The 20,214-nt window shown below is 51.5% G+C and overlaps 11 protein-coding genes across 11 annotated transcripts; 4 read left to right on the top strand and 7 right to left on the bottom strand.

Moving 5' to 3' along the window:
- Positions 1-1,152: 1,152 nt before the first annotated feature.
- On the bottom strand, positions 1,153-3,245 carry LAESUDRAFT_677672 (uncharacterized protein). Its single transcript, XM_040905664.1, has 3 exons — positions 1,922-3,245; positions 1,523-1,872; positions 1,153-1,453 (listed from the first exon to the last, which is right to left on the bottom strand). Exons 1-3 carry the CDS (start codon positions 2,802-2,804, stop codon positions 1,409-1,411), a joined length of 1,278 nt encoding a protein of 425 aa, XP_040765508.1. The 5' UTR covers positions 2,805-3,245; the 3' UTR covers positions 1,153-1,408.
- A 325-nt stretch (positions 3,246-3,570) lies between these two features.
- Positions 3,571-5,299, top strand: LAESUDRAFT_758332 (uncharacterized protein; the record flags this gene model as incomplete). Its single annotated transcript, XM_040912436.1, has 5 exons — positions 3,571-3,642; positions 3,716-3,859; positions 3,910-4,003; positions 4,061-4,864; positions 4,917-5,299. The coding sequence occupies 5 exons, from the start codon at positions 3,571-3,573 to the stop codon at positions 5,297-5,299; spliced, it is 1,497 nt and encodes a 498-aa protein (XP_040765509.1).
- Positions 5,300-5,437: 138 nt separating this feature from the next.
- LAESUDRAFT_724766 (Metallo-dependent phosphatase) lies at positions 5,438-7,502 on the bottom strand. The gene is made up of 7 exons (XM_040908690.1): positions 6,963-7,502; positions 6,797-6,912; positions 6,729-6,738; positions 6,145-6,664; positions 6,047-6,092; positions 5,594-5,991; positions 5,438-5,527 (listed from the first exon to the last, which is right to left on the bottom strand). The coding sequence occupies exons 1-6, from the start codon at positions 7,361-7,363 to the stop codon at positions 5,816-5,818; spliced, it is 1,269 nt and encodes a 422-aa protein (XP_040765510.1). The 5' UTR covers positions 7,364-7,502; the 3' UTR covers positions 5,438-5,527; positions 5,594-5,815.
- Positions 7,503-7,646: 144 nt separating this feature from the next.
- Positions 7,647-8,521, top strand: LAESUDRAFT_724767 (uncharacterized protein). The gene has a single exon (XM_040908691.1). The coding sequence runs from the start codon at positions 7,952-7,954 to the stop codon at positions 8,441-8,443; it is 492 nt and encodes a 163-aa protein (XP_040765511.1). The 5' UTR covers positions 7,647-7,951; the 3' UTR covers positions 8,444-8,521.
- Positions 8,522-9,288: 767 nt separating this feature from the next.
- On the bottom strand, positions 9,289-10,154 carry LAESUDRAFT_724768 (glutathione peroxidase). The gene is made up of 5 exons (XM_040908692.1): positions 10,032-10,154; positions 9,945-9,967; positions 9,816-9,883; positions 9,573-9,746; positions 9,289-9,511 (listed from the first exon to the last, which is right to left on the bottom strand). Exons 1-5 carry the CDS (start codon positions 10,136-10,138, stop codon positions 9,404-9,406), a joined length of 480 nt encoding a protein of 159 aa, XP_040765512.1. The 5' UTR covers positions 10,139-10,154; the 3' UTR covers positions 9,289-9,403.
- A 378-nt stretch (positions 10,155-10,532) lies between these two features.
- Positions 10,533-10,999, bottom strand: LAESUDRAFT_651052 (uncharacterized protein; the record flags this gene model as incomplete). Its single annotated transcript, XM_040904279.1, has 3 exons — positions 10,533-10,704; positions 10,761-10,875; positions 10,933-10,999. 3 exons carry the CDS (start codon positions 10,997-10,999, stop codon positions 10,533-10,535), a joined length of 354 nt encoding a protein of 117 aa, XP_040765513.1.
- A 1,896-nt stretch (positions 11,000-12,895) lies between these two features.
- LAESUDRAFT_772394 (uncharacterized protein) lies at positions 12,896-13,662 on the bottom strand (the record flags this gene model as incomplete). The annotated part of the gene is made up of 2 exons (XM_040913798.1): positions 12,896-13,445; positions 13,498-13,662. The coding sequence occupies 2 exons, from the start codon at positions 13,660-13,662 to the stop codon at positions 13,029-13,031; spliced, it is 582 nt and encodes a 193-aa protein (XP_040765514.1). The 3' UTR covers positions 12,896-13,028.
- Positions 13,663-14,403: 741 nt separating this feature from the next.
- On the bottom strand, positions 14,404-15,340 carry LAESUDRAFT_772396 (uncharacterized protein). Its single transcript, XM_040913799.1, has 3 exons — positions 15,091-15,340; positions 14,787-15,038; positions 14,404-14,722 (listed from the first exon to the last, which is right to left on the bottom strand). Exons 1-3 carry the CDS (start codon positions 15,319-15,321, stop codon positions 14,657-14,659), a joined length of 549 nt encoding a protein of 182 aa, XP_040765515.1. The 5' UTR covers positions 15,322-15,340; the 3' UTR covers positions 14,404-14,656.
- A 633-nt stretch (positions 15,341-15,973) lies between these two features.
- LAESUDRAFT_105570 (uncharacterized protein) lies at positions 15,974-17,804 on the top strand. The gene is made up of 5 exons (XM_040901176.1): positions 15,974-16,030; positions 16,079-16,175; positions 16,236-17,045; positions 17,109-17,502; positions 17,573-17,804. The coding sequence occupies exons 2-5, from the start codon at positions 16,115-16,117 to the stop codon at positions 17,604-17,606; spliced, it is 1,299 nt and encodes a 432-aa protein (XP_040765516.1). The 5' UTR covers positions 15,974-16,030; positions 16,079-16,114; the 3' UTR covers positions 17,607-17,804.
- A 206-nt stretch (positions 17,805-18,010) lies between these two features.
- On the bottom strand, positions 18,011-19,229 carry LAESUDRAFT_698548 (uncharacterized protein). Its single transcript, XM_040906348.1, has 8 exons — positions 19,079-19,229; positions 18,991-19,010; positions 18,906-18,934; positions 18,752-18,842; positions 18,609-18,701; positions 18,428-18,551; positions 18,290-18,373; positions 18,011-18,228 (listed from the first exon to the last, which is right to left on the bottom strand). Exons 1-8 carry the CDS (start codon positions 19,197-19,199, stop codon positions 18,188-18,190), a joined length of 603 nt encoding a protein of 200 aa, XP_040765517.1. The 5' UTR covers positions 19,200-19,229; the 3' UTR covers positions 18,011-18,187.
- A 132-nt stretch (positions 19,230-19,361) lies between these two features.
- On the top strand, positions 19,362-19,634 carry LAESUDRAFT_631111 (uncharacterized protein; the record flags this gene model as incomplete). Its single annotated transcript, XM_040903396.1, has 2 exons — positions 19,362-19,455; positions 19,510-19,634. Coding segments are annotated over 2 exons (219 nt in total), but the record flags the coding sequence as incomplete, so codon positions are not given.
- Positions 19,635-20,214: the final 580 nt, after the last annotated feature.

Below are 20,214 nucleotides of genomic sequence, written 5' to 3' on the forward strand. Positions count from 1 at the left end.
GAACTCAAGGAAGCGCTTTCCCCATGACTCCAATCCGACTCCCTCCATTGAGCGTAAACGGGGCTCCCGCAACCATCACCATCGCTGACAAGCATGGATGTGCCGATTTTGATATTGTATCTCCGTATACCAGCACGTCAGATGCGTCCTTCACATAAATATCTACCCATTCGTTTCACAGTGCTCGTCTATTACCTATTCATGTGCTTTCGTCGCTTGCACGCAATTTGCATAATATGTACCGGGGTGTCTTCGGGAGGTAGAGTAGACTATGTAAAAGAATGTTCAATGTAATTAACAAATGTCGATTATCTCTCGATCTCGCAGTAGAAGATTCGGGTATTATTGACACTGGAAGCCGTGCTTGTCGAGTAGTACTTTCCGCCTAACGACTACGTGGAGAGATATCCGCATGGCATCTTAACGCGCCACGGCGCGGAGGTGCAACGGATGACCGTGAAGGGTCAACGCGGCTGGTACGCCTGCGTCCACTCGGCACGGAAAGACCGGAGGGCTAAAGTGACGCGTACTATCGCGTCAGCAAATTGCACCAGGGTAAAGCATCTCGTATTCATACCTAAAGTGACGCGTACTATCGCGTCACTGTGCTATGCATAAGTACATCGGTACAGTGCGGAACGATAGGTAAAACCACGTACGCGGATTGCACCAGGGTAAAGCCTCTGGGGCATCCGAAGTACTCAATGCGAATATATATGCTGGCTGTCATGACTCTGAAGGCAAATGAACGTTGGGGAACTCAATATCGAGTGGGGCATATACTAAACTAGGAAACAATATGACCTTATAAGTAGTATAGTGACGGTGGCCCGACACCCGAAGGCGGCCGCAAGCGACACATCTTCGTCGATTCCATTACCAAGGGTGGCCGAAAAGCATAATATAGGACGATAGGACTCAATATATGCAATAGTCAATCAGTTAAGTCCTTGACATGTTTGGGCAGCCACCGTGACGATGCGATCACGTGCATGTGACCGACGCGTCGCGCAGCGGTCTTACCGGGCGCGTATGACCCCTTTTATTTCTCTGTGCATCTTTTGAAACATAGTCGACGGAGAAGATATATGCTGTCCTTCTTATGACTCTCAATCCCCTCAGAAGACCACAAACTCTGAAAAAAGGACCATTCCACGAACGCGCTGCTTCGATTTCAATTGATAAAGCTGGACCAGATACGCAACATGAGCTTGCGTCCTCTGCTCATCAAAATGCAATATATGCGTTCAAAAGTGTACATGTGAAACTTTCCTCCGTGTATACTGATACTATGTTACAGTAGAATGGTACGCATTGACGTTGAGCAATAAATACTCTGAAAGCATGAGAGAGGGAGAGGTCGTGTATATGTAGACGTCGTGAAATGGCAAGTACTTAACATTTGCTTTCACGGCTTGCCCGTCAGCTGCTGCATCTTCGCTTCCCTTTCGCTCTGTAAAAAGTACGCAAAGACGCAGGTCAGCGCCGATACCCAAGGTGCTACCGAAAACCAAGCACTCACGTCATCAGCGGCCTTCTGCGCTCTCAACCACTCCACCTCCAAATTCTTCTCCTTCAGCATATCCGTAATATCCGCCGCATGATCCCTCGCCGTCTCCCTCGCATCCTCATATGTCCACAACTCCGCCTGCGCACGATCAAAACGCGCCTTCGCCGCAAGGTGCTCGAGCTCCTCCTTGTGGAACGTGCGCAGCGCCTTGGCGTGTGCGCTCACCGCACGGCTTTCCTCGCGCACCGCGTTCTTCTGCATCTTCTGGATGTCCGCGAGCTCCTTGATCGCCTGCTCTAGTGCCTTGCGCTCCACCTTCCCTTCAGACTTGAGCACTTTGGAGATCTGCTTGCCTACTTTGGCTGCACGGCACCATGAGTGTCTGTCCTCTCGCTCAGATAAAGGACGTACCATGCGCCTTCCCGATGCGTGACCTTTGCTTCGGCGTCAGCCCGGCCTCCGCGACCTTGCTCCTCTCCACAAAGCTGTGCGTATCGTCCGGCTGGGGCGTCGCACTAGGCCCAATTGTGCCGGGACCCTCTGCAAAGGTACCTCCGCTGAGGCTGAAGTGCCGCCGCCTCTCGGAGAAGCGCGACGCCGATGTGCTACGCCCGCTCTCGAAATCGGCGCGATCATGGCTGCGCCCGCGAGAGGTAGCTGAGCGGAAGGAACGCAAGGAGCCCGTGCGCCTCGATATGGAGCGGGTCCGGCCGTGACGGGACGGCTCGTCCATAGGAAAGTCCTCATCGACGTCGGCGTTTTCGTCGGTACCTTGCGGTGCGTTGCTGTCCACGACGCCATTACGCCGGGGGTTCTGGGCGTTGTCCGTCCAGAGGATGGGAATAGGCTTCATGTCGGTGCTGGTTCGTGGGGAGCGGGACGTCGAACTTTGTTTGTCTTTCGCGCCCGCTGAAGATGCATAGCCGGAGTCAGAGGTCGTGCTCGCCGCGGCTGCGGATGACTTGGAGCCGACAGGGAGTTGCTCGTCGTTAACGTCACCACTGGTATCGCTTGTGCTGGCACTTCCCTTGTCCGTGGCGATGACGGGGTTCGGTGCGATGCTCACTGACGACGGGCGGTCGAGATCGGCTTGCTCGCCGTCCTGCGGCTGATCTGCCTTTGGAGCCACGTTATGGTCGGTGTCAGCCGTCGGGAGGATAGAGTCATCGACAGTTTCGCCGTCCTCATTATTTCTGGTGAATATATGCATGATGGGTGCGTCGTAGTAGAGGCTGTGTTCGGATGCGGTATCGGGAGGGGGAGCGGTGGGGGAAGACAAAAGTGGGGGAGACATGGATGACGGGTGGGTGGGTATAAGACGGATATATAGCGGATAGGCAGGTGTGGCGCTGGGCACAACTCAGATGCCAGTGGAGTGCTCCCACGCGCCTGGTCGATCGAAACCGCGCGCTTGCCCTGATCGGGCAATGATATACCCCTTTTCGGCGATGACGTCGGCCTAGAGCTAGTGGTGTTTACTGATTAACATTCTGGGATACGACGGTCTGCGTGCTTCAAGGTCTGTCGGCGCTCGAAACGACGGAGGCGCGCAAGTTCGTTTGTGTCGCCACAAGTATCGGCGACAGCGCTCTTTCACCTGCAACACACAGTTCATTGGCTATTGCATCCCGTTGTGTTGTTCTTCTGTCTACAGCCGCTGTCCTTCGTGATTGCATACTAGATCTTTCTGGCGGGTGTTAACAGTCACACCAGCTTGTCCCGTCACGACTTACATGCATGTAGTAAGCTGTTGGAAGATTTCGTATTGATGATGAGTACTCTATGGTTGTGCGGCTGTGCAGTAGTCTGGCACGAGGCTGTGGAGTACGTGATGTGGGATGGGGACTCGAGGAAGCTGTGTACTCATGATGCGGACCTTCGGAGAAGGCTTGTCCACGCACAGCATTTAGGGCGTCGCAATATGGTCCTTACACTGGGATGTGAGTGCTCCATCAATTGTATGTCATGAAATGGATGCGATAACTGGTACAGCTTTGCCATCCTGTGGAGCGGGGCAACGTGATAGCAGAGCAGGTGCTGAGCTGCGAAACCCAGTCAACATGTCACGCGGCCTAGCTCCCCCGAAGACCGGGATTTATGTACCAGTGCTAGCCTTCCCGAAGCGGGAGAAGGTGAGCTGCGTACATTGATTTGCAGACCACATGAGTAACGTATGGGGCAGTGCGAGCGTCTTCGGCTCTTTAGGATGCCTATATAGTCGCACGATGGGGTGATACCATTGATATCAGTACCTGGCCCACAGACGTGTCTCCAGTATTTCCTGACTTTACGGCATCCTTCAAACGCCGAACCGCCCGCCGTGTCAAAGATCGAAGAGCTCGAGAGATCGTGAGTGGTGAACCTTTCTACAATAACATACCGTGACGTTTCGCACGTAGGCCATGAAAGCTGCTGCGATGGGTGAGGGACAGGTTGCTGCACAAGCGAACTTATCACTCCATGCAACAGCTGGAGAGCGTCTCACGTCGGCAGGTAAGAATTGTCGCATTCAGCAATACTAAGCTCTGCACCCACTGAAGCCTTGCCAAGAAATCCCGACCGATGTGTGGGAGAACGTAATTGACCATTTGTGGAACGGGATCGATAATTTGAAAGCATGCACGCTCGTATGCCAAGCATGGTACCCTCGGAGTCGATTTCATCTATTGCGACAAGTCAGGCTGTTCAGCGACGTGGACGCGAAAGCATGCGCCAAGATGCTCAAGCAGAAGCCCACGCTCGCGGAAGGCGTGCGGGACTTGTTCATCGTAGGAGGCAAATCGCTCAACGAGCGACTGCCCATTCCTCACCTGTCGACGATGGCGATGATGCTCGCGCGCAAGCTGCCGAAGCTGGAGCACCTCGAGATCTACAAGGCAGACTGGCAGCCGTGGACGATGCACAAAAACGTTGTCTTGCACCTCTCTTCCTTCTCCTCTGTCACGCACCTCACCCTCAGTGACATCGCATTCCCGTCAGTCACCGCCTTTGGACAGCTCGTCTGTGCGTTTTCTTGCCTGCTCCGGCTGAAATGTGAAACTCTCCAGTTCACACACGGCCGCTTCAATAACGCGACATTCAGCGCTTGGGGAGATCGTGTGAAGACGAGGGAACTACACCTCGATGGCAGCGATTCTGCCAAGGACGTGATTGACTATTTCATCTCCACTGGGATGGGGGCCAACGTACAAAGGTTTTTCATCTTAGACAACACTCAATCGTGGCCCGCCACTTATGAGAATATACACCGACTATCGTTTCAGCGGTTGATTGATTGTGCGGCGACGTCTCTTGTGGAGTTTCAAATATTCCTTGCCGAAGAATACACGCCGCAGAGTACGGCGGAGCGCGCTAGTGAGCAATTCAGTCTCGATTTATGCATTATGCTGATAATCATTTTTGTCAGATGGCACGCTATCCTGCGCCAACAACACTGCACTCAAGAAGCTGTTGTGCGCTATGCCAATCCCCACACCTTACGAGCTCAAATGGATATGTGATTTCCTCTCTACCATGCACGCGGCGGAACTCCAGCAGCTGTCTTTGGTGGTCGACATCCGTGGCAGCGAAGCGTACTTCAGCGTGCAAGACATGTTGAGCGCATGCGGACCTGCCGAATTCTCGCAAATCGACGCTGTGCTCTCATCCCATCGGTTCAAGAGCCTCCGTCAAGTAGAGTTTCAGTTGTGGGCCACCAGGTGGGCAGAGAGCATCCCAGATGCCAAGCAGTGGGAGCTGCGACTGGCGGTATGCTTTCCGCAGCTCATCAAACGAGGGTTTCTGCGGTGAGTAACGCACACTGGCTGCTCTACGCCTCGTCTCAGAGCAATAGCTGAAAACACCTTATCGGCATTTCAGTGCAACGGTGATGGTAGACATGAGTTCCTAGCCCACCAGGTGGGAGGTCGTCGTTGCGACCTGGCAGTGGTAATGCGAGTTTCAAGGGAATGCATAGCTTCATTACTATGGAATGCAGGACAGGCATGCGAGCTCGACGTGAAAGGAGTTGTTTAAAGCCTGGGGCATACTCTGATGTGTAAGCGAGCTTGCGGAATAAAGGCAGTGGAAAGGATGGATACCCACATTGAGCATATCCTCTCTTATGTTTGACGACCTTGATGTAGTTATTCGACGCTCTACATTGAATGTCAACGTCATTGCGTCGAACACATAAGCGCACAAAAGTGCTTGCTATAACCTCACAAAGCGGAATTGCGATACTTCTACATGTTTCCTCCAGATGAATAAGTTATCCGTAACAACCAGCCTTTAAAATTCTAATCAGTCCCAAGGAGATCCTCTCGCTCATAACCCTCCAAAGTCGCCCTGGATGTTCCGCTCATCGATTGCCAGGAATTCATGCTTGTCTGCGTACAGGGCAGCGATAACTTCACGCTCGCGCCACTCGCCACTCTCAGATCGGAGCAGCGTATAGTTGATAGCCAGAGCGGACAGAGCTCCTCCGTAGGCGTGCGAGATTCCTAATCGTCGTGTAGCAGTGAGACCAATACAGTCAATACAATACGTATTACGCACCGGTATCAATGATGATGATCTTGCCGTTGCATCTCGATACAATTTTCTGCATCTGCATTGAGCATCATACAATCGAGGACACAATGCATCGGACTTACCTCAAAGTCTGGCGTATGCCCCATGATCATCCTCCTCGTGCCCGTCTCCTTCAACACCTTGTCCACCTTTGCACAGGCCACATCCTCCGGCTCCAATGCCCATCCGCGGTACCATAGCGGGCCATCGGTTCCATACAACCTCTTCTCCGCCTCCGTCGCGTCCTCAGGCAGGCCGGGGTACGCGTGCGGCGGATGTGGTGGCGGTGGCTGGCGCGCCTGCAGTTTATGCAGGAGGGACGCGCCCAGCGAGTTGATGCGCGAGGGGAAGGGCGTCAGGTCAGGGTAGCTCTGCGCGAGCCCGCCATGCACGAAAGAGATCGCGGCGTGCGAGAGTGGTGAGAAAGCGGAGGGAGAGGAAGGGTCGTAGTCGGCGTTGGGAGGCCCGAGCGAGGGATGCAGAGGGAGGCGGCTAGCTGTGGTGTAGTTTGTTGCCCAGCTTTTGCCGATGGACCCCTTGGAGAGCATTTGCTGACGCGCGGCGACCGAGCCGAAGGTGTCGATCTCGGAAGGGTAGACGTATCTTCGCGGCGCAAAATTAGTCCAATAGCTACACGCAAAGCGGTTGTCAGCAGCGCAGTACTTACCTCCAATCACCTTATTTTGCATATACTCAGTTTGTATGATCTTGAAGGCTCAAGAAAGTGAGACTTACCTATCACGTTCATCCATTCGTGGTTGCCCAAGAGCGACAGAACCGTGCCTCCGGCGGCATGGGCTTGCTCACGCAGCTTTTCCATCCAATTGTACAGCTTGATGGTATCATCTCCTCTATGCGTGCGTTCGTCAGCATGTGTCATCAAAATGCAGAGAGTACCTACCGATCAATAATGTCACCAGTCTGCACGAAGAAGTCTACGTAGCCGCTCCAATTTCCCTCCGCATCTACCACACCCGCCATTTTCAAGACCGTCTGTGCGTTCTGCATGTCTCCATGGAGGTCGCCCACCGCAACTATGCGACGTGTGTATTGCCCTGGCGCGGCATGGACATCGTTAACGTTCACGTCGCTCGGGCGGTAGCGCATTCCAGCGCCAGCGCGCAGAGGCTGCTGCGCCGCATTTTCGTGAGGTTGTTGCAACTGTGCTTCAGGATGGGTCGCGAATGGCCAGGAAAGCGGGAAGCTCGCGACAGACTTGAGCAACTCAAATTGGGGAGCAACGACGTATAGCAGCCCGCAGATCGGGACCAGCACGGCTAGAAATAGCAGTATTCGAGGCATTTTTGAACGATATCGGTATGTTTAAGGAAGTGCGGACTTTTTGGCGTGCGAGTGGTACATGAGCCTGCCACGACGACGAAGTTGGGAATTAAGCTGAACGAAAAGGCGTGGATGCCAAACGTGGGGTAGTATATGATCGCCACGAGCTTTTAAATGGGCGCTACCGATCCGTTCAAACTTGAACTCCATCCTTCCCTCTCCTCACGATCAGGCTACTACAGCTATTCAAACGGTCCGCTGCTAGGTTAAGTGATATCTACATACTCTTCTAACCGTACTTGATGTGATTGAACTCAGATAGAATTGTCCGCACAATCGGTTGGCTATTTCTATGGCCATTCGTTCTCCTGTTCGAGCGCGTTCCCCTGTTCGAACGCATTCCCGAAACGTTCGCGAGAACAAGACTCCTCACCTCCACAAAGGCAGATACAGCTGAGGACACGAAGACCCGTAGGCACAAGGTGTACGTAGACGTTCTGGTGCCGGCCTCAAACGAGAAGCGTACCGCCTTCCCGGGCAACCACAGGAAGAAGGTCTGCGGTCGGCATCGACTATCCGAAGATTGATAGATCTGAGCAACCTAAGTGCATGGTCTCGCCATTACCTGTTCGACAGAAGATTACGACGAAGCCAGTCTGCGACAGTGGAGCAGGACAGGCGAATGCAAACAAGTTTTTCAAGGATACTTCGCCTATGGGTGGAGCGCACAGTGCTCAAGATCACCGGACGAGTAAGTCAAGCGGGAGAACAAGCGTGTCGCGCGACTTGGACTTGCAAAAGCCCACTCGAGCAAGCCAAGTCATCTCCGGCTCCCAACACAGCTTTGCGTCACCCTCTCAAATCCAGTCGAGAGTCCACAGTTGCAAAGTTGCTTCATCCAGTGACTGTACGAGATCGACATCAACTGTTTGGGATGCAGGCTTGGATGCGACCTCCCGGCTCTCTCGACGAGCCCTGGCTGCTTACATATTCTCCCTGCCGCTTGACGAGTCCGATGTATCTGATATCGAGAAGCCCTCTGATATCCTCTGCCCGTGTCTTCTTCTTTGTTCCGGGCTAGTCGGTCTCCAGAACGCTTAAAGCCCGGCATGTCCAGAATTGAAACGCCTCGGCCACATGCTCGATTGTTCGATAGCACCGCCAACATATATACGCCTGACCTAATGCTTCCATCGAGCTTCGATGACGTTGAAAAAATGTTGCAAAGCATCGGCTTGGCGAACGATCGTAGCTCTTCTTTGCCAATATCCATTGTCTCTTCGACCTCAAGTCTGGATGCTGTCGAGCAGTTGCTCACTACTCCTCGATTGGAAGAATCTTCAGCTTGTGTTTCTCTCCACGCTTGTTCACCTGACGCACCGTCATACACATACCCTTCCTCTCTATGTCTTCCTGTATCGCCCAATGACAATCACGCCGAGTCATTCTCTGCCTGTGACGAGACTCTTCAACTGCCGATGGCCACTTGTAGCCCTGTTGCGCTTGCGACGCCTTATAGCCAAGTGATACCAGCGCATTGCCCTTCTCCAGAAAACACTATGCCATCAACGTTTCAATCTGGGGGCGGCGTGTATTTGGATTCTGTCATCTCATGCTTGCCTTCGTACGAGGCGCTCTCATGGGCTTGGGCGGACTATTCCTCCTATTGCTGGCTTGGATATACTTCTGTTATGAACTGCCTGAAGATCGTCTTCAGACCTTCGCTCTTTGACATTTCTGGTCAGTTGAGCAGTCTACACACACTGTGTCCTGCCGCCACGTTTCTATCATGTTCTCAACCAAACCACGCGCATATACGCCGCCGAATTCTGTCGTTGAACTGTTACATACGATCTCGCCATGATGTCTTACATAAACATAGATATCCGCATAGACAATACTGCATAGTATACATGAATTCTGTCATACACCTTTGTTACATGGCATGTTATTTGTTCTCACTCGGAAAAATTGCAGCACTCGAAGCCGGGGACTGTACGATTACAGCTTGGCGGTCACAAGGTGATCGTCAAGAGCCGTCGAAGCCGAGGAACCATCTAGTCACAACAGCTTCGCGATCTCCTCGTCGAGGGCGTCGGGAGAGGTGGTCGACGCCCAGCGGCCGACGACCTTGCCACTCCGATCAACGAGGAACTTCTCAAAGTTCCACTATGAGAGGGGAGCATTCATGAGCGAGCGAGCAAGGCATTCGTGCAGATGACAGACTGACCTTGATTCGCGTCAAGCCCAACAGGCCAGACTTCTGGCTCTTGAGATACTTGAACACCTCGTTCGTGTTGTCCCCGTTCACATCCGACTTCTTCATGAGCGGGAAGGTGACGCCGTGGTTGAGCGTGCAGAACTCCTTAATGGCAGCGTCGTCGCCGGGCTCTTGTCCGCCGAACTGGAGCAAGCGGTCAGCACAAGTAATATACACGCGATGGTTATCCCGCATGGGAAGATGGACACGGACCTGATTGCAGGGGAAGCCGAGGATGAGGAATCCCTGGTCCTTATACTTGTCGTACAGCTTCTGCAGACCTGGCAATCACCTATGAGCCCTCCCATCCTCACTGAGCTGACGCGAGCTTTCTGTAGTTACCAGTATACTGCGGGGTGAATCCACTACACGTAGGAGACGTCCATCGTGAGCGACCATTCACCATCGCGAAAGAACTGAGAGACGTACCACTTGGATGCAACGTTCACGATCAACACGACCTTTCCCTTCAACTGTTCAAAGTCATACGTCTTCCCGCCCGGAAGCTCAGCTTTCAGCTCATAGAACGAAGTCATGGTGGGGCGTGTTTCCTGTTCAGCGTCAAGTCGAAGAGGAGTACTGCTTATATTGCGGGCCTGGTAGTCGCGTCGCGCTCTCAGAGCAGGTCTTGGGAAGTGAGATGGAGGAAAGAGAGATGGAGAGCGGGAAGTTGCTGCCAGTGCCCTGTTAGATATGTATCCCCACCGTGAGAGATGCCCAGAACAGCTTCGCAGTGGGGTTGTCAGAGTGGACTGCATCTTGCAAATGCCGCCCAGGCTCGAGCAAGTCGGGCATCGCCCTCAGTGCCTACTGAGATGGTTATCTTTCTCGACGGCGAAACAAACAAGGAACGTGTCAAAGCTAGATGCGTTATTACTGCTACTGTAAGATACGCGACACAGGGTACCGAAGAGTATACAAATCAATTATCTAGAAGGAAAGTAGAGTCAAAGTCTGCAAGCCGTCTTTCACTATACCATTGAACTGTTTCTTTAACCGCTGGTTGCGCGGCAGAGATAGCTGGAACTGAAGCCAGGCCACAAGCTGAGGATATGCATGCGGTTTCCGGGAGAACACAGTAAAGAAGGCATGCGTTCCCAGCCTGTAGTCAAGCAATGTAAGTGGTTGCAACCGTCGGGAATAGCGTGGGGAACCTACCAGATTACTTGGACTTCAGAGACTTCGCATCGTCCTCCGCTGGCCTTTGCTACTCTATTGGTTGCCTTATTTCTCATTGTAGTGTAAGTGTACTTGAGCATCCGCTGGACAGTATCTATGGGAGACTGAAGCTCAGAGAGGTCTTTCGGGCCACAGAGATGGCGACACGCACTCTGGATAAACTTGTTATGCTTCTTGACATTGATCCCCCATTGTCGCAGGTAATGGTGCATCTTCATCGCCGACAAGAGGAAGTTTTGGTAGACGTTCAGGAAGACGGTACGTGTCGAGTTGAGCTCGGGGTCGCTGTATAGAATATGGCTTTTCGCCTTCGTCGACCTACCGAGACCCGGTCAGATGCTGCATGCCAATGGCACACTAGGACGCACTGCATCATCTTATGCACGAAAGTCACGCCAGGATGACGGCCTCTCTCCACCGTCAGAGAGTCCTGCAAGTCTGGAACAAGTTACCAACTAGGATATGCTCGAATCGCTCTCGCTTACATGTCTCATGGTACCGCGTGTAATCTGTCGAAACTGACAAGTCACCCATGTTGATCATATGCCCGCACCATGGGAAGTCTGGATAGCGAAGTCAGCATACACAAGCAGCACGCTCGACGATACCGAGTATACTCTTTTGGTGAGGGTCGGTGACGTTCATGGTCGGATCATAGTCAAAGTTCGTCAGAGTTTTGTCCACCGAGATGAAGCACCCGTACTCCGGATGGCCTGCAGAGGAACCATTCCAGCTATAAACCAAGCCGTCCGATATAACATCGCAAGTACCTTTTATCATCATAGCTAGGAAGCGTTTTGCTCGAGCTAGGTCTGTGGTGATGAACAAATAGTCATCTATCAACCTCATCAAGAGCTGTGGACAGCGTTCATATCAAACAATAGCTTGACTCAGTAGCCATGAAGCTCACACTCTGTGGGTCTTCGGTAAACTTGAAGTGCTGCCGTTCAAGGTCGCCATAAAAGAAGGAACATAACAAAGCCGAGAGTACAGAGCCCTGCGGAATTCCTACCACTTGCCGGTAGTAATCATTGCCGATCTGTGCGATACACTGAATAGGCCTCACAAGAAGTCGTGGCTGCTCAAACACACCTTGACAATGTTCTCCGTGATGTGCTCCTCCAGCAGCTCAATCAACTCCTCCCTGTCTGCAAAAGGGTAGACGACCTAAAAACGATCATCAGGGAATATCTCCGTTTGCCAGGTATTGGATCAACATGCCTGGTCGACGAAGATGGTATGTCGCAGGGCTGCTGCCAACTGTGTGGCCGTGTCCAAGAAGTGTGGATGGTCATCTTGACATCCAGTTTCGTGTGAGCGGGGTCATGAAAACGCGTTCATGGTGATATGCCTACCTTCCGGCTGCGCTCTCTTCGCATACTTGCGTCTGATCTTGGATCCCACAGTATTCACTTGACCGTACCGCTGGAGCATATAAGCATCCTAGCACACTCGAGTCAGCTTGCTGCGGCCGTCATTGGTTAACGGTATGGGACGAACCTCTGAGATTGCGTCTCGCAAAATCTCTAGCAGCTTCGTTTGTTCAATGCTATCAAAACATGCCTGTACGTCCAGCTTGACGAAATAGAGTTCTGGCCTGTGTAAACATGAATATATTGCGATGCTTCCGCTGTTGCAAAAGGCACTTACAATGTCTTCTTGTTCGAACTGGATTCAAGCAGCCTGGATTTGTATGCTTTGAGCTTGGTGTAGATCTCATTGGATCCAAAAACAGATGCTCCCAACAGTTGCGGCTGGTGTTCCTGTGTACCAAATCCAGATAGATAAGCAAGACATGCTGACAGAAAAAAGCACCACCAGCCTTCTCGTAAGTGAGGATGTGGAATGCGGTCTGGAGGATCTGATTGATCGACGGTTGATATCGATTCTACGAACGACAGAAAATCCTTGTAGACAAAAAGCGTATTTTGGTCCATGCTCACCTTCTCGCCGCCTTTCCTGCGCAAATTAACGATAGGACGGACTCCCGTCTCCTTCGGTAGAAGACGCACAAACGAGAAGCCGAGCTTGCGCTGCCGCAAAATCTCTTCCGCTTCAGCCTACACGGGAAACGAATAAGCGCAGTCACACGAGCCACATGCGGGTGATTTTCACCTGTTCGATCTTCTGGAATGTGTCATGGCTCAGTTTATCGATTAGTGGCGCACAGAGTGTCGACCAGTCGTCTTGACGGAAGTACAGCACCCGCCTACGAAAAGCCGACGATTCGGTGATGTAGAATGTTGTCTATAGGGAGAAAATGTCAGCGACCAATTTCCAGGCGCAAGCATTCCTATCTACACGAACTTTGAGTAGGGGCATCAAGAACGAGTCATAATACCAGAACAAGAATTCTTCGAGCAGCTCTCGCCGCTTCAAAGCATCAGTGACGGACACGCGCGATTGGATTTTGGCAGCGGCGCTATCAGGAGCGAGCCAGTCGCATTCTGTGACGCTGAAGACTTGTAGAACGTTATGCAATGTTGTCTTCTCATATCGTCTGGAGGCGATGAAGCCCTGGATGTCTGCGTACTTGATGAGCCTAATTCGTAGCCCATCGATAATGCACTGCCTACGTTTGTAGACCACTCGGCGATTAGCGCCAGAGCCCCAGAATGCCCTTGGGATGACTGCATTGGTAGCAAGGATCGCATATCGGGACACCTAAAGCAGGGTCAGGACGTCGCTCAATGTGCACGATATCATCCGTGTTCACCTCCGCAAAACTGCATGCGAATTCAGCAAAGCGAGGCTTGTGTTGCGCATGTCGACGAGCTTGTGTGAGTCCCTGGGGGATTATCGGATTGCCTATGGTGTCCGTCGACGCATTCAATCCTGATACAGATGCTTGTGTACGCAGTTGAGATGTGTACTCTGACATCATTTCCTATATACGAGATCCTCATGTTTTTCCAAGAATAATCACATACTGGGATATCGCTTACTAGTATGATACTGCTCTCTAGTGGCTTATTATTTGTTTTGACCTGCCGATCGTCATCAATACCAATTGAAACTTCGTCTGCTCTGGGCCGACCTTCGATGGACAAACTAGATCTAGGAGTGCTTTGTATCTGCACTTGCTGTGCCTCCAGATTAACTGATCAAGAAGGACCAAGATCGGCTTCAGCCTCTTCGGTGTCTTGCAAGGACCCACTTTCTGCAGGCCACGCCAACTTTATTCAGCATTCATTGCACATAAGCAATGCATACCTTGATCTCGTCTTCTTTATTTGAGAAATCAGGCACTTTATACGTCTGGAACGGAAGTTGAGCAGATACGAAAAATGGGCTTTCCAAGCCGTATTGTCGCGGGAAGACGTATTTCGAGAGGTGTCTCGCATGCTCCGCTTGTGTTCTGGGATCAGGGTCTACCCACTGTGCAGGTTGTGCTTTAGGTTTATTCTTATATGAGGGTGCAATACGATTGAGGATGTCTACAAGCCATGAGCCAAGCCGTCCTCGCAACCAGGATAGAGCAAAACTCACGCTTTGGAGGCAAGCCCACAGCGATGTTTCCAACTGGGGGAATGAGATACGGCCAGGCGTAAAACATTCTTGACCGCGCGAAGCTGATGTCGGCAACAGAGCACCTAAGCGTCCGGATTAGAAGTATTCATGCTCAGAATAGATGACGATCATACTTTTCAACGACAGTCTTCGACGTTGCCGCTTTCGTCGAGGCCCAAGAGGACGTCCTGGAAATCGTTTTATCAACATTTGCTCGCTTCGTAGATTTTTCGTCCTCATGAGCAGTCATTATCTTGCGCTTCATTTCACATGCGATTTGTTCACTGCCCCTTGCATGCATATTTTCTATGACCTGAGGCGTTTTGAGATGGATAATAGGTTCTCCCGTCATCTGACAGAGGCATTCATTTGGTAGAGATACAAATATGGATGTTTCTGTTAAGAGATGAAACATAGCATCCTCGCCTATCCTATATAAGCCGTTGGTTTGTATCATGAGCTCCTAATCGGACAGCACCGGTGTTGTCGACGCACCTTTGAGAGAGCAGTTGCCACTCTGGAGCTTGGAGAGCAGTTACCATTGTGTTCACGAAGAAGTTCGTAGGTGCCACTCGTCCATTTGCAGTCCGTCGTAGCTCGTCGTCCCGTTTCGCCTAACCACACGTCATGTTGAGAATGACACACCATCCTCAGCTGCATACATACCGCACGGTACCCAGAGGTGATGATATTCGAAGTTTTATCCTTCCCTCTCGCGAGCAGTCTCTCTTGAGCGATCTCGATTATCTGCGTCTCGATTCGTGAAACCGATCCTCTCGCTATCAAGTACGGTCCATACCTCTCTGACGTTCACCATAGGCGGACTGGCTATAACGCGCTTTATCCTCCGCTCAGTGTCACACAACGCGACATAAGATTGATCCAACAGCACGCGATACGCGGCAGGATCGTCTTTGTTGACAAGAAACTCGTGGCCATCGTCGACTGGTTCGAGTATGCTTGCCAAATATTCCCGGAGAACGCATACAATAGGATAGTAGAACTTAAGTATGGAGGCTGTGAGTGACATCCGATTAATCGGCTAATGTATGGAAGGAGAGACGGGTGAAACATGGAGGCGCCCGGTGGCAAACGCGTCCGTTTCTTCTCACGCCACCGACGAGTCGTACAACGTACAACGAGGCTTGAAGGGGTCCGTGCGCATGCCGGCACTCCCATGTCTCCAGATATCAAAACTCAGGAGGCCAACCGAGCCGCCGTTACGTACAAACCATGTCCACATCACACGCAGATTTTCCACCAGGTCGGGCAACGCATTGCAGTTTGACTGCACGGCCGGGATGCTCCTCCTCAGGCTTCAGATGGTCCAGGAGCTTGTCAAAATGTCCTTCTCCACCATATTACATGACCGCTGGGCCGCCCAAGTCAGCTTGTCTTCTATTATATCTTATGCTGTGTCACTGTTACAACGGCCAAGACGGCAAAGTGCGAATCTCGTCGCATGGTTGCCAGCAAGCATGATCCGAACGATACCGCAAAAACAGCGCGTTGTGATGAATTACAGAGCTTCTGGTATTAGACATCGGTTAGTCACTATATATATATATATATATATGCGCAGCGAATAAAGTAGAAACCTGGTTGCCTACTACGACAACCCGAGGACGAGTTGCGTCTGTAAAGTTCACGCCTACTTCAAATGGCATCCTCGAAGCGGCGCCTTGCCCGCATTGCCAAAGCTAAAAGGACGAAAACGCGACGACGTCGACGGACTGTTTGTGTGCAGCTTCTCTAGCGCGTCGTTAACTCTGACAAGACGTCTATAGAAAGCTGCGGGTCCGCATGAAGATGCCAGACTCCCTATGGGAGATGATCCTACCGTGAGAAATATGGAGACAGCACAGGAAGGTTCCGCTTGGAGAGGCAAGTACTGTGAATTGGCGCGTGGTGTATGTAGCTCACGAGAGGCGTTGTTGAATCAAGCCTTGCCCATCTTACCGGCCGACGTGTGGGAGATCGCGATAGATCATCTCTGGGATCAACCGCGAACGCTAATGGCGTGTACCCTCGTCTGCAGCGCATGGTATCCTCGCAGCCGCTTCCACCTCCTGCGCAGAGCTGTATTGCGCAAACGCCAAGATTTGCATGGTTTCGCGAGAGTGCTCAAGCGGATGCCGTCGTTGCGCCATCAGGTGAAAGACCTTGTCATCGAGAGACGCCACCCAGTGTTGGGAAACAGGCTCCCGGTCGACTACCTCTCAACAGCCATCAGGATGCTTGCAGGCAAGCTACCAAAGCTGGATACACTTTGTATATCGCATTCGATGGTGACGATGGAGACGCTGCATCCTGACGTGTTCTTGCATATGTCCATATTCTCTTCCGTTACGAGGCTTCATTTCACCAGGCTCGTTGTGTGGTCATTATCCACCTTTGGGAATCTCATATGTGCACTTCCTGCCATCGTTGAGTTACGCTGCTCAAGCTTGGCGGTCTCCCAGAAAACCCCCTTCACTAGCACAGTCTTTTCTGGGAATAAAAAGCGTGCCAAAATCACCACACTGTATCTCGCTAGTCATGTAAACAAGGGTGTCATCGAGTTCTTGGTCACGACTGGTGCGGCGGAAAACTTGCAGAAGATCACCTTGGATAACTTGGAAATCTCCAACCCCGTCAGGATGCCACCCAATTGGGCTATCCAGCAGTTGGTGAACTGTGCGGGTGCGTCGCTTACAGAGCTGGACATGTCATTTTCCGAGGTACCCCTCAGTCTGGGCCAGGCTGATCGTCCTGGTATGTCTGGCACGCCTAGCTATGTGTTTGGATACTTTGGATACTCATGCTGTCTCATATCAGACACTATGTTGTCCTATGCGACCAACAATGCACTACGCACACTGACTGTGGGTGTACGGCGCCTTGCAGACAAGCACATCGACTGGATGCTTTCCACCCAACCAACGCTCAAATCAGAGCGATTGGAGACGATCGTGATAGTACTAGATTCCAGGCGTCAGGATCCGCCAAAAACTCCGGGCGGAGACACACCCAGGTTACTCTCGGCGGTACTCAGCCCTCCTCTATGTGTCCCATTGGACACTATGCTCTCCTCTGATTCATTCAAATGCGTCAAAACCGTGGAGATCCGTTTTCTGGCCAATATATTCTCCCAGGTGATTCCAGATGCCAAGCAATGGGAAGACCATGTCGTTCCATGTTTTCCGCGGCTGGTTCAACGGGCAATCCTCCGGTAAGTATATCCTCGCCAGTCATGCTTCATCTTATGTCATTGATTTCAATCTGTGAATCCTGTGCTGCAGCACCTCCGTGAAGGTGGACATGGATGAACCGTGAGACGTGGCGGGTCTTTGTAACTATCTCCACATCTGATTTCCACGATGAGCTTCAAATTCAACAACCTGGTCCTCTCGCCATGATTTGGACAACGCTCTATAGACTACATCCGAATTGACAATAAGGTAAAAAAAAGTCGTACAATGCGGAATTATAGTGCTGGAATGTCTCTCAAGCAGTGGAGAACAGACGGAGCTTATGGGATCGCGTATCAAAGGATGCAGTTGTGTTGATGGTTATCGTTCACATCACAAATGTGGAAATGTTGAACTCGGTATAATGCTGCCTCTGTAGCAAACTTTCCGTGATGGTAAGAGAAGTTGAAAAAACGGATGGATGTAACCAGCGCTCGATTGGTACCACGACGTACCCATTGGGTGGCCTTACTAGTGACGCTTAGCTCAGGTTCGATTTGAACGCACAAGGGGATAAATGGAATGACTGTCTAAGATATGTATACATTGTAATCGACACCAGCAGAATGAGATTGTCAAAAGAGTACAAGATGATCAAAGGCATAACACGACAAACAGAAAGCACTACACCTCGAAAGAGAGAGACAGAAAAATATCGGGGAAAATTTATGCTGCCTGTCCATCCGCCGGCTTTTTGTTCAAGAAGCCTATGCACGGTGTATTCAGTGACCCAAGCAGCAGCTACAGAAAACAATGGGCGTGACGCACCTTTGTACTTCTGATTGTGCATTTTCTCTCGTTCGTTGTCTATTGCTCGAAGGCGGGTCAATTCAGCATTGATGGCAAGAGCATCTGTACATAGACGCTGAGCCCCCATTACAATCACTGTGAATGACTGACGCTCACCCGCTTCGTTTTTCTTCAAGAGGTCATCCAGGATCTTCTCCGCCTTCTCAAAGTAGCCCGATTCTCCGAGTGCCTTGGCCTTTCGGAATAGCGCTTTATAGTTGTTCGCGTTGAGAGCAAGTGCCTGTGATCAGGTCAGCTTCGATGCAAAGGATACGATGAGCTTCGGGTAGAATCTAACTTTGTCTGCGGTCTCGACGGTACGCTTCCAGTTGCCCTGTTTCAAATGGCATGCAGACTGATTGGAATAGATTTTCTCCATCATCTCGTCTGCCTGTCCGTCGAGCAGGATGAGCATGCGAACGTTACCACAATCGTAATAACGCTACATGCCTCGGTTTTCGGCTTCTCGGTGGCCGCGCCATCCACAGGAGAACTATCAGCAACAGCATCCGACATCGCTGTGGACGCGTTTCTTGTGTGGGGGAGGTCTCCATGAGCAAAGTCAGACTAGAGGCCGAATACACGGGACGCTCACTTGTCCAATCCTTTCAAGTACATCAACGCCTTTGCGTGCATGCCTCGTCAGACAACACTATAAGGGTGTTATAATCACTTGTTACCTCATGGTAAGATCTAAGAGCTGACGGAGAGAGATAAATTGAACCGAAGGCACGTCCGAGCATGAGTACTCTGGATAGTGGCGCATACCATTTTTCAAATCTCCTTCCTTGAAGGCATGATCTGCGGCATCCTTCTTCTCCTTGGCAGTGGCAAGCTTCTGAAGCACCTCGGGGCTTGGCTGATTCGGTTGATTTGCTGCTTCAGACATTTGCCGAGCGGCGCACTCGAAGGAAGGTACAGGAAAGTGGTGTTAGGCGTCAATTTGCTAGGACCGTTTGTACCGCTTCTCTCTTTCCCACGCTTAGAATCAGTGAACGCCTAATGCTTAGCGCCCGTAACATCCCGCGCCCATACCACACACTCTCCTGCTATGACACTTCTATCCTGCATCTTTGGTGGAGCCCTTTTCGGCCTCGGTGCGCGGATCGGCCAGCTCGCCATCAAGAAGCGTAACATATATGAAAGTTCGTGACCCTCTCTTACCGTTCACGATCTGCCCATTGATCGCGTGTTGGCAGACCTGGGTGGACATGCCATCTCCATGATCGTCTTCGGCTACGCAGGATACTGGGCATATAGGTGGGACGAACGTGCAGCAGTTCTGCTGGCGGAGAAGCGGGCGCAGATCGCGGAACGCAGGAGACGGGAGGCAGCAGCCCAGGCATGAAGGGGCGTCATCCTTGTGAGTCGTCAGGCCATGCATCCCAACCCTCTGTTTCTGACGCTCAGTAGTGGGTGTATTATTTGTCATGTCGCGCCGTTGCATTCATCTTAGAAATTACCCCCGCAGATTGATGGATCGCTTACAGACAACCCGTGCATGCAATCGTGCCGGCATCCCACTCAGAGACATAGTGATATTGTCCAAATAAGCTGTCTCAACAGACAGCTTTGACACCCAATTTATGGCACGCTTGTCGACGTGCGGTTCAAGGATCAAACGAACACGCCGTCGAACGAAGTGTAGATGAGTATCTAGCATTCATTTGGAACAGCTTTATATAATCTGGTAACAAATACGGGTTTCTGGTTATGCAATGGCTATGATTTCGACAACGACAACGACGGCAGGTGTTTTCAAGGAAAAATGGAAGCGTAAATGGTAGCAGAAGGAAATGCAATCAGTAACCCGCCAGAGACCTAAGTATCAGGGAAGAACGTGGCAACGATGTATGGACAGCGGGACAACGACGAGGAAAGCGAGATTGGACAGGAGAAACAGA

Source organism: Laetiporus sulphureus (assembly GCF_001632365.1).
Source record: "Laetiporus sulphureus 93-53 unplaced genomic scaffold LAESUscaffold_14, whole genome shotgun sequence".
Taxonomy (NCBI): Eukaryota; Fungi; Basidiomycota; class Agaricomycetes; order Polyporales; family Laetiporaceae; genus Laetiporus; species Laetiporus sulphureus.

Coding starts and splice junctions, on each gene's coding strand:
- LAESUDRAFT_677672 (XM_040905664.1), bottom strand. CDS start 2,804: ATGTCTCCCCCACTTTTGTCTTCCCCCACCGCTCCCCCTCCCGATACC. Junction 1,873..1,921: donor ACGCATCGGGAAGGCGCATG/GTACGTCCTTTA, acceptor GGTGCCGTGCAG/CCAAAGTAGGCAAGCAGATC. Junction 1,454..1,522: donor CGCAGAAGGCCGCTGATGAC/GTGAGTGCTTGG, acceptor TACTTTTTACAG/AGCGAAAGGGAAGCGAAGAT.
- LAESUDRAFT_724766 (XM_040908690.1), bottom strand. CDS start 7,363: ATGCCTCGAATACTGCTATTTCTAGCCGTGCTGGTCCCGATCTGCGGG. Junction 6,913..6,962: donor ACTGGTGACATTATTGATCG/GTAGGTACTCTC, acceptor ACGCACGCATAG/AGGAGATGATACCATCAAGC. Junction 6,093..6,144: donor GGCATACGCCAGACTTTGAG/GTAAGTCCGATG, acceptor ATGCAGATGCAG/AAAATTGTATCGAGATGCAA.
- LAESUDRAFT_724767 (XM_040908691.1), top strand. CDS start 7,952: ATGGTCTCGCCATTACCTGTTCGACAGAAGATTACGACGAAGCCAGTC.
- LAESUDRAFT_724768 (XM_040908692.1), bottom strand. CDS start 10,138: ATGACTTCGTTCTATGAGCTGAAAGCTGAGCTTCCGGGCGGGAAGACG. Junction 9,747..9,815: donor TCGGCTTCCCCTGCAATCAG/GTCCGTGTCCAT, acceptor CGCTTGCTCCAG/TTCGGCGGACAAGAGCCCGG. Junction 9,512..9,572: donor TGGGCTTGACGCGAATCAAG/GTCAGTCTGTCA, acceptor CCCCTCTCATAG/TGGAACTTTGAGAAGTTCCT.
- LAESUDRAFT_772396 (XM_040913799.1), bottom strand. CDS start 15,321: ATGTCACTCACAGCCTCCATACTTAAGTTCTACTATCCTATTGTATGC. Junction 15,039..15,090: donor CTATGGTGAACGTCAGAGAG/GTATGGACCGTA, acceptor ATCGAGACGCAG/ATAATCGAGATCGCTCAAGA. Junction 14,723..14,786: donor TGGCAACTGCTCTCTCAAAG/GTGCGTCGACAA, acceptor CGGCTTATATAG/GATAGGCGAGGATGCTATGT.
- LAESUDRAFT_105570 (XM_040901176.1), top strand. CDS start 16,115: ATGGGAGATGATCCTACCGTGAGAAATATGGAGACAGCACAGGAAGGT. Junction 17,046..17,108: donor GGGCCAGGCTGATCGTCCTG/GTATGTCTGGCA, acceptor GTCTCATATCAG/ACACTATGTTGTCCTATGCG. Junction 17,503..17,572: donor GTTCAACGGGCAATCCTCCG/GTAAGTATATCC, acceptor CCTGTGCTGCAG/CACCTCCGTGAAGGTGGACA.
- LAESUDRAFT_698548 (XM_040906348.1), bottom strand. CDS start 19,199: ATGTCTGAAGCAGCAAATCAACCGAATCAGCCAAGCCCCGAGGTGCTT. Junction 18,843..18,905: donor TACTTGAAAGGATTGGACAA/GTGAGCGTCCCG, acceptor CCCCCACACAAG/AAACGCGTCCACAGCGATGT. Junction 18,374..18,427: donor CTTGAAGAAAAACGAAGCGG/GTGAGCGTCAGT, acceptor GTCTATGTACAG/ATGCTCTTGCCATCAATGCT.